The sequence below is a fragment of the Callionymus lyra genome, chromosome 19 (assembly GCF_982586985.1).
Source record: "Callionymus lyra chromosome 19, fCalLyr1.hap1.1, whole genome shotgun sequence".
NCBI lineage: Eukaryota > Metazoa > Chordata > Actinopteri > Syngnathiformes > Callionymidae > Callionymus > Callionymus lyra.
The window spans coordinates 3,412,255-3,422,100 of NC_141836.1; the positions used below are offsets into that span (position 1 = coordinate 3,412,255).

The window sequence follows — 9,846 nt, forward strand, 5'->3', positions numbered from 1 at the left end:
ACTGACCCACAAGTACTGGCTCAACTACTGACTCACAAGTACTGGCTCAGTCCACTACTGACCCACAAGTACTGGCTCAGTCCACTACTGACCCACGAGTACTGGCTCAACTACTGACTCACAAGTACTGGCTCAGTCCACTACTGACCCACAAGTACTGGCTCAGTCCACTACTGACTCACAAGTACTGGCTCAGTCCACTACTGACCCATGAGTACTGGCTCGGTCCACTACTGACCCACTAGTACTGGCTCAGTTCACTACTGACCCACAAGTACTGGCTCAGTCCACTACTGACCCACGAGTACTGGCTCAACTACTGACTCACAAGTACTGGCTCAGTCCACTACTGACCCACAAGTACTGGCTCAGTCCACTACTGACCCACAAGTACTGGCTCGGTCCACTACTGACCCACGAGTACTGGCTCGGTCCACTACTGACCCACAAGTACTGGCTCAGTCCACTACTGACCCACAAGTACTGGCTCGGTCCACTACTGACCCACAAATACTGGCTCAATCCACTACTGACCCACAAGTACTGGCTCAGTCCACTACTGACCCACGAGTACTGGCTCAGTCCACTACTGACTCACGAGTACTGGCTCAGTTTACTACTGACCCACGAGTACTGGCTCGGTCCACTACTGACCCACGAGTACTGGCTCGGTCCACTACTGACCCACGAGTACTGGCTCGGTCCACTACTGACCCACGAGTACTGGCTCGGTCCACTACACAGTGTCCGGATCACTCAATCATTCCATGATCTCGCGTTTGTGTCCACATGTGTTTATCACCAACTCATCTCTTAGTTTGTTGTAATAACTTGATTATTTTGACGACTTGGACGATATATTTGTGTTTTTAAAGATGTTTCTCGACACTTTTATTATTCATTTCCTCTAAAGTTAAGGTATAAAATAAGTTACACTTTATATAAAAACATTACATCAAAGTTAAGTAGTAAAACTATATAATCTTCAAAACTGTATTTATATTTATATATATATATATATATATATATATATATATATTTATAAAATACTTGTGTTTATATATAATAGGTTTGGTAGAACTTTACTGATCCTCAGGTCTCCTTCGGGAAATTGTTTTTTACCAAATTATCCACAGCAAATACAGCAATTTTTCATAAAAAATAATCAAAATAAGAACAAGAACAAAGAGAAATAAAGAGAAAGAACAAGATGATACAATGTAAGTCTAAAGATAAAGAACATAATAATGAATGGAGGTAGATATTGTTCATAGAGTGTTACGTACGGTTATAAAACAAACGGTGATAACAATGAATGACTGTTTGTGTAATAAAACTTATCGAATTGTGTCAATGAATGTTGCAACTTGTGTTTTATATATGAGGTTTAAACATATATATATATATATATAATATATATTTAAACTCTATCTGAGTTAAATAGTCTATAGTTAAATTAAAGTTAACCTACATCATCGTTTATTACATTTTCAAGAACTTTTCTGTGACTTACTAAACATTCTTTGTCTGAGTTTAAGTTTTTTTTTTTTCATTCATTGTTTTTTTTTCTGCTTAAAATCCAGTCCGACTGTTAAATTTCCCTTATTTGTTCTTTTTTTCTCTGTGTCCGTCACACTGTTGATCCCTCGCACACACACCTACACACACTCACACACACATGGTGTGTGGATCTGAAAGCTGAGCTGTGATAATAGAGGCATTCACCGCGAATGAAAGGGGGATGAGGGGGAGAAGAAAGGGGCTGTAAACGTGTGTGACGTGCAGAGTTCAAGGCTGTTCTACAACTTCCTGGAGTCACGTGTGTGTGTGTGTATGTGTGTGTGTGTGTGTGTGTGTGTGTGAGTGTGTGTGTGTTGGCACTCGCTCTCACATGTGCTAACCCTGATGTTTGTGGCCGACGGTGAATTAGCGTCTCTTCTTCTCCATGACTAGTTTTCCAAACATGTAATTCCACATCAGTGGAGGCACGTGAGCTGCTCCGGCACAAAGTAGACTTTTTCAGATGGACGGCGTTGACAGCCACGACCTCCCGCCTCGCTCTTATCTCTCTGTGGCGCTGGACGAGGCTCAGCTGGAGGTGATTGGTCAGCGGGTGAACAGGAAGTCCCCGTCCTTGCTGGCGAGGGTGAAGACCCACTGTGGGTGAGTCTGGATCAGATGATGTCATCTTGCATTTTGAACTTTGTTCTTGTTTCATGAATCTATCGTCTGTTTTATTGTGAGCGGGAAAAACAATTCCCAAATGATCAATAATTTTTTTTTATAGTAGTTATAGACTCCGATGTTCAGTTCAGTGGGACGTGGCAGCAGGAAGTTGATACGTGTCGACATGTTTGCGTCCTCAGGTGCTCCTGCCGAAGGTTCAAAACGTTCCTTCTTGGCATCTTTCCAATCCTGTCATGGCTGCCGAAGTACTCCGTCAGACAGAACGCCATCGGAGATCTGGTGTCAGGTGTCAGTGTCGGAATCATGCACCTGCCACAGGGTGAGGAGGCTCATGGGTTCACATGTTTAGACTGTACATTGAGTCAGGAGGCTCATGGGTTCACATGTTTATACTTTACATTGAGTGAGGAGGTTCATGGGTTCACATGTTTATACTTTACATTGAGTCAGGAGGCTCATGGGTTCACATGTTTAGACTGTACATTGAGTCAGGAGGTTCATGGGTTCACATGTTTAGACTGTACATTGAGTCAGGAGGTTCATGGGTTCACATGTTTAGACTGTACATTGAGTCAGGAGGTTCATGGGTTCACATGTTTAGACTGTACATTGAGTCAGGAGGTTCATGGGTTCACATGTTTAGACTGTACATTGAGTCAGGAGGTTCATGGGTTCACATGTTTAGACTGTACATTGAGTCAGGAGGTTCATGGGTTCACATGTTTAGACTGTACATTGAGTCAGGAGGTTCATGGGTTCACATGTTTAGACTGTACATTGAGTCAGGAGGCTCATGGGTTCACATGTTTAGACTGTACATTGAGTCAGGAGGTTCATGGGTTCACATGTTTAGACTGTACATTGAGTCAGGAGGCTCATGGGTTCACATGTTTAGACTTTACATTGAGTGAGGAGGTTCATGGGTTCACATGTTTAGACTGTACATTGAGTCAGGAGGTTCATGGGTTCACATGTTTAGACTGTACATTGAGTCAGGAGGCTCATGGGTTCACATGTTTAGACTTTACATTGAGTGAGGAGGTTCATGGGTTCACATGTTTAGACTGTACATTGAGTCAGGAGGTTCATGGGTTCACATGTTTAGACTGTTCTTTGAGTCAGGAGGTTCATGGGTTCACATGTTTAGACTGTACATTGAGTCAGGAGGTTCATGGGTTCACATGTTTAGACTGTACATTGAGTCAGGAGGCTCATGGGTTCACATGTTTAGACTGTACATTGAGTCAGGAGGTTCATGGGTTCACATGTTTAGACTGTACATTGAGTCAGGAGGTTCATGGGTTCACATGTTTAGACTGTACATTGAGTCAGGAGGTTCATGGGTTCACATGTTTAGACTGTACATTGAGTCAGGAGGTTCATGGGTTCACATGTTTAGACTGTACATTGAGTCAGGAGGTTCATGGGTTCACATGTTTAGACTGTACATTGAGTCAGGAGGTTCATGGGTTCACATGTTTAGACTATACTGAGTGAAGAGGCTCATGGGTTCACATGTTTAGACTGTACATTGAGTCAGGAGGCTCATGGGTTCACATGTTTAGACTTTATATTGAGTGAGGAGGCTCATGGGTTCAAATGTTTAGACTTTATATTGAGTGAAGAGGCTCATGGGTTCACATGTTTAGACTTTATATTGAGTGAGGAGGCTCATGGGTTCACATGTTTAGACTTTATATTGAGTGAGGAGGCTCATGGGTTCACATGTTTATACTTTATATTGAGTTAGGAGGCTCATGGGTTCACATATTTATACTTTATATTGAGTCAGGAGGCTCATGGGTTCACATATTTATACTTTATATTGAGTGAGGAGGCTCATGGGTTCACATGTTTATACTTTATATTGAGTTAGGAGGCTCATGGGTTCACATATTTATACTTTATATTGAGTCAGGAGGTTCATGGGTCCACATGTTTAGACTTTATATTGAGTCAGGAGGCTCATGGGTTCACATATTTATACTTTATATTGAGTTAGGAGGCTCATGGGATCACATGTTTAGACTTTATATTGAGTGAGGAGGCTCATGGGTTCACATATTTATACTTTATATTGAGTGAGGAGGCTCATGGGTTCACATGTTTATACTTTATATTGAGTTAGGAGGCTCATGGGTTCACATGTTTAGACTTTATATTGAGTTAGGAGGCTCATGGGTTCACATGTTTAGACTTTATATTGAGTTAGTAGGTTCATGGGTTCACATATTTATACTTTATATTGAGTTAGGAGGCTCATGGGTTCACATATTTATACTTTATATTGAGTTAGGAGGCTCATGGGTTCACATGTTTAGACTTTATATTGAGTTAGGAGGCTCATGGGTTCACATGTTTAGACTTTACATTGAGTCAGGAGGCTCATGGGTTCACATATTTAGACTATACTGAGTGAAGAGGCTCATGGGTCCACATGTTTAGACTTTACATTGAGTTAGGAGGCTTATGGGTTCACATATTTAGACTATACTGAGCGAAGAGGCTCATGGGTTCAAATGTTTGGACTTTATATTGAGTTAGGAGGCTCATGGGTTCACATGTTTATACTTTATATTGAGTGAGGAGGCTCATGGGTTCACATGTTTAGACTTTATATTGAGTCAGGAGGCTCATGGGTTCACATGTTTAGACTTTATATTGAGTCAGGAGGCTCATGGGTTCACATGTTTATACTTTATATTGATTCAGGAGGCTCATGGGTTCACATGTTTATACTTTATATTGAGTCAGGAGGCTCATGGGTTCACATGTTTATACTTTATATTGAGTCAGGAGGTTCATGGGTTCACATGTTTATACTTTATATTGAGTCAGGAGGCTCATGGGTTCACATGTTTAGACTGTACATTGAGTCAGGAGGTTCATGGGTTCACATGTTTATACTTTACATTGAGTCAGGAGGCTCATGGGTTCACATGTTTAGACTTTACATTGAGTCAGGAGGCTCATGGGTTCACATGTTTAGACTGTACATTGAGTCAGGAGGCTCATGGGTTCACATGTTTAGACTTTACATTGAGTCAGGAGGCTCATGGGTTCACATGTTTATACTTTATATTGAGTCAGGAGGCTCATGGGTTCACATGTTTATACTTTATATTGATTCAGGAGGCTCATGGGTTCACATGTTTATACTTTATATTGAGTCAGGAGGCTCATGGGTTCACATGTTTATACTTTATATTGAGTCAGGAGGTTCATGGGTTCACATGTTTATACTTTATATTGAGTCAGGAGGCTCATGGGTTCACATGTTTAGACTGTACATTGAGTCAGGAGGTTCATGGGTTCACATGTTTATACTTTACATTGAGTCAGGAGGCTCATGGGTTCACATGTCTATACTTTACATTGAGTCAGGAGGCTCATGGGTTCACATGTCTATACTTTACATTGAGTCAGGAGGCTCATGGGTTCACATGTTTATACTTTATATTGAGTTAGGAGGCTCATGGGTTCACACATATATATATTGTATTTTTATTAATCATTTTTATTAATTCTATTTTATGTTATTATCATTATTATTTAGAATGATAAATAACGAATTCACTTATTGATCTATTGTTTTTATTGTTTATTATTTGTTCATTATAAGTTGTGCGTTTTTTGAACTTGTGTACTGTATGTTAATACTTTTTTACAACTGCCGTGACAACTTTAATTCACAATAATAATAATAATAATAAATTCAGTTTCCATGATTGAAAACAAGAACTTAAGAACTTATTTTGTTTTTGTGATAAAATCTCTTTATTTATTTAACATTATTTCTCTCAGTTCATGTTTTTGAAATGAATGGTTATTACTTCTTTGTGAACTTGAGAATAAAGGTGTATCGATCGATGAATAAATCCACTTCATTTCCTCTGATCACAAAGGTATGGCCAACGCGATGCTGGTTGGGATCCCGCCGGTCTACGGCCTCTACACGTCCCTCTACCCTCTCGTCATCTACTTCATCTTCGGCACCTCCAGGCACCTCTCCATCGGTAACTTCCCGTACATTCATCTCAGCAGGAGTCAGACTCGAAGATTCATGACACACAGTGATTCCAGGGTTTCATCGTCAATGATCCCTCAGAGTAGAAACGAACGTTCAGTGTTGAAAGAGCTTCCTGTTCCAGTTTATGATCCTGGATCTTCAACACGTTCCCTGGAGCTCTCGAGGAAGACTTGATGTTGACTCATCTTGATGTTCATGAGCAGATCCTGGAGAGACTCAAAGCATGGCTGCTTCTAAAGAAAAAAAACATCTAAATTGACTCTATATTGAAGCATTTGAATTCCACAAAAAGTAATTCTCATCATAGTTATTTTATGGTTTATATTTCATTAAAATGTGTAAGAAATTAAGCAATAATAACTAGATGGCAGCAGTCGTTACGTCCTCCACAGCTAAAGGTAGAATGAAGACTGAGGACAAGAGGATACAGTGATTTTTGGACATATATTGGTTTGAATACAAATGAAAGCAGTTACGACTTTGTCAAGAGTCATGTGGTCTGTAAATACTACAACACCAGAGTCAAGTACTGGACAATACTACACATATATACTTGTTATTACACTATCACAACACTAGAGTCAAGTACTCGACAATACTACACATATATACTTGTTACTACACTATCACAACACCAGAGTCAAGGACTGGACAATACTACACACATATACTTGTTACTACACTATCACAACACCGGAGTAAAGTACTGGACAATACTACACATATATACTTGTTACTACACTATCACAACACCAGAGTAAAGTACTGGACAATACTACACATATATACTTGTTGCTACACTGTCATAACACCAGAGTCAAGTACTGGACAATACTACACATATATCCTTGTTACTACCCTATCACAACACCAGAGTCAAGTACTGGACAATACTACACATATATCCTTGTTACTACACTATCACAACACCAGAGTCAAGTACTGGACAATACTACACATATATACTTGTTGCTACACTATCATAACACCAGAGTCAAGTACTGGACAATACTACACATATATACTTGTTGCTACACTATCATAACACCAGAGTCAAGTACTGGACACTACTACACATATATACTTGTTACTACACTATCATAACACCAGAGTCAAGTACTGGACAATACTACACATATATACTTGTTACTACACTATCACAACACCAGAGTCAAGTACTGGACAATACTACACATATATCCTTGTTACTACACTATCACAACACCAGAGTAAAGTACTGGACAATACTACACATATATACTTGTTACTACACTATCACAACACCAGAGTCAAGTACTGGACAATACTACACATATATACTTGTTACTACACTATCACAACACCAGAGTCAAGAACACAACAATACTACACATATATACTTGTTACTACACTATCACAACACCAGAGTCAAGAACACAACAATACTACACTTGTATACTTGTTACTACAGTGGGATTGTATCATTGACCCTGTCGATACTTTCTTCAACAACTATTGTACTACAACAGGTACTTTTGCCGTCCTGGCCATCATGATCGGCTCCGTGACCACGAACGTGGAGCTGCTGGCGGAGAGCAAGCAAATGAGTAAAGAGGACGTAGAAGCTGCTAAAGTCAACACAGCCGTGCAGCTGACGTTCATCTCCGGCCTCATCCAGGTGAGAACCAAGCGTCCTGCTCTCTGCTCTCCCATCTATTTCTAGCTCTGGTTTCCTCCCCAGCTGGTGCTGTATCTGCTGCGCGGCGGCGGCGTGTGTCGCTGGCTGTCGGACCCGGTGGTGCGAGGTTACACCACGGCGTCGGGGATCCATGTGATCGCGCTGCAGCTGCCGCTCATGACCGGCATCCCTGCTCAGAGGCACACGGGCCTGGTGGCCTCGGCCTGGGTCAGTAGAAATACCTGCGACTCAGCAGAACTATCTTGAGCAGAGAGCAGGAACTCGTGACCCCTGACCCCTCTCTGATGACATGGTTGACCAACACTAGTGCTATTAGAAATGTAGACTAAACAAATGAATATAAATTAAAAAGTAAGATCAATTAGTTAACATAAATTCAAATATGATAAGATAAAATAAATAAGATAAGTTAAAAAAAATTGTTTTAAATAAATAAGATTTGGAATAAAATAATTGAAACTAAATGAGATTAAATAAATAATATAAAATAAAATTATGTAAAATGGATATGATAAAATAAAATTATGTAAAATAAATAAGTTAAAATAAGATACAATAAATGTGATTAAATAAAACAAATAAGATATTATAAAATAATTTAAAATAAATAAAATTAAATAATTTAAAATAAATGAGGTTAAATAAAATAATATAAAATAGATGTGATTAAATAAAATTATGTAAAATAAATAAGTTAAAATAAGATACATTAAATGTGATTAAATAAAACAAATAAGATATTATAAAATAATTTAAAATAAATAAAATTAAATAATTTAAAATAAATGAGGTTAAATAAAATAATATAAAATAGATGTGATTAAATAAAATTATGTAAAATAAATAAGTTAAAATAAGATACATTAAATGAGATTAAATAAAACAAATAAGATATTATAAAATAATTTAAAATAAATAAAATTAAATAATTTAAAATAAATGAGGTTAAATAAAATAATATAAAATAGATGTGATTAAATCAAATCTTGTAAAATAAAAAAGATAAAATAAGTTAAAATATAAAAAAGATGAATTAAACAAGATAAAATAAAAAAGATAAAATAAATAAGATCAAATGAAATAAGATTAGTTAAACGAGATAAAATAAAACAAAAAAGATGTAATAAAATAATTAAAAATAAATAAGATCAAATAAATAGGATTAAATAAAAGAATATTAAATAAATAATATAAAATGAAAACAAATAAGTTACATGAATACAATTATTAATTTGTTTAATATTCATTTTACATTAAAGGTTTTCCTCTAATAAAAATGTCATAAAATATTCATAAAATATTAAAAATTAATATTTTTTTTAATGATTCACATCAAACACCGAAATTAAACAAACAGTTTCTTGATAAGAGAGAAAACATTAAGAAATTAATACTAACGGGCAAGAAGTCTTTATATTATACATTGTAAATAAAGAATAAAGTTTCAACGACTAAAGTTTAAATGAATAAAGTTTCAAAATAAAACTTCCTGTTACAGTTAAGGTACATTTTGTCGGATCCATAACCTGGACTGTGTGTGATTGAGTTTGAAACCCTCTCACCCTGGGGAGCTGGGACAGACGACCTACATGACCTCATCCGTGTGTTTTCCTCGTGCAGACGGTGAAAGACGTGGTCTGCGGCGTCAGGAACGCCGTCCCCGGAGCGTTGGTGGTGTCTGTGGTTTCCATGGCGATCCTGATCGGAGGAAAGCTCATCAACGAACGCTTCAAGAAGAAACTTCCGATGGCGATCCCCTGTGAACTCATCCTGGTGCGTCTGCGCTCCATTGACTCGAACCAGAGACCAAACCTGTCTTCTGCAGGTGGTGTTGGGGACCATCGTGTCGGTGCAGATGGACCTGGCTGGTCTGCACAAGGTCCAGGTGGTCGGAGACATCCCTACTGGGTCAGTGGTGCTGCTGAGTCAGCAGATGATCAACAGTTGGATT

At 38.2% G+C, this 9,846-nt stretch overlaps 1 protein-coding gene across 1 annotated transcript in view; it reads left to right on the top strand.

Moving 5' to 3' along the window:
• The first annotated feature begins 1,516 nt into the window (after nt 1-1,516).
• The window catches only part of slc26a6.1 (solute carrier family 26 member 6, tandem duplicate 1), a 17,516-nt gene continuing 9,186 nt past the window's right edge, over nt 1,517-9,846 (top strand). Inside the window, exons 1-7 of the mRNA XM_087781341.1 lie at nt 1,517-2,163; nt 2,367-2,506; nt 6,093-6,203; nt 7,726-7,874; nt 7,938-8,102; nt 9,516-9,668; nt 9,721-9,803. Of these exons, the coding sequence (XP_087637467.1) occupies nt 2,024-2,163; nt 2,367-2,506; nt 6,093-6,203; nt 7,726-7,874; nt 7,938-8,102; nt 9,516-9,668; nt 9,721-9,803 (941 nt within the window). The 5' untranslated portion in view covers nt 1,517-2,023. The remainder of the gene's footprint in view (nt 2,164-2,366; nt 2,507-6,092; nt 6,204-7,725; nt 7,875-7,937; nt 8,103-9,515; nt 9,669-9,720; nt 9,804-9,846) is intronic.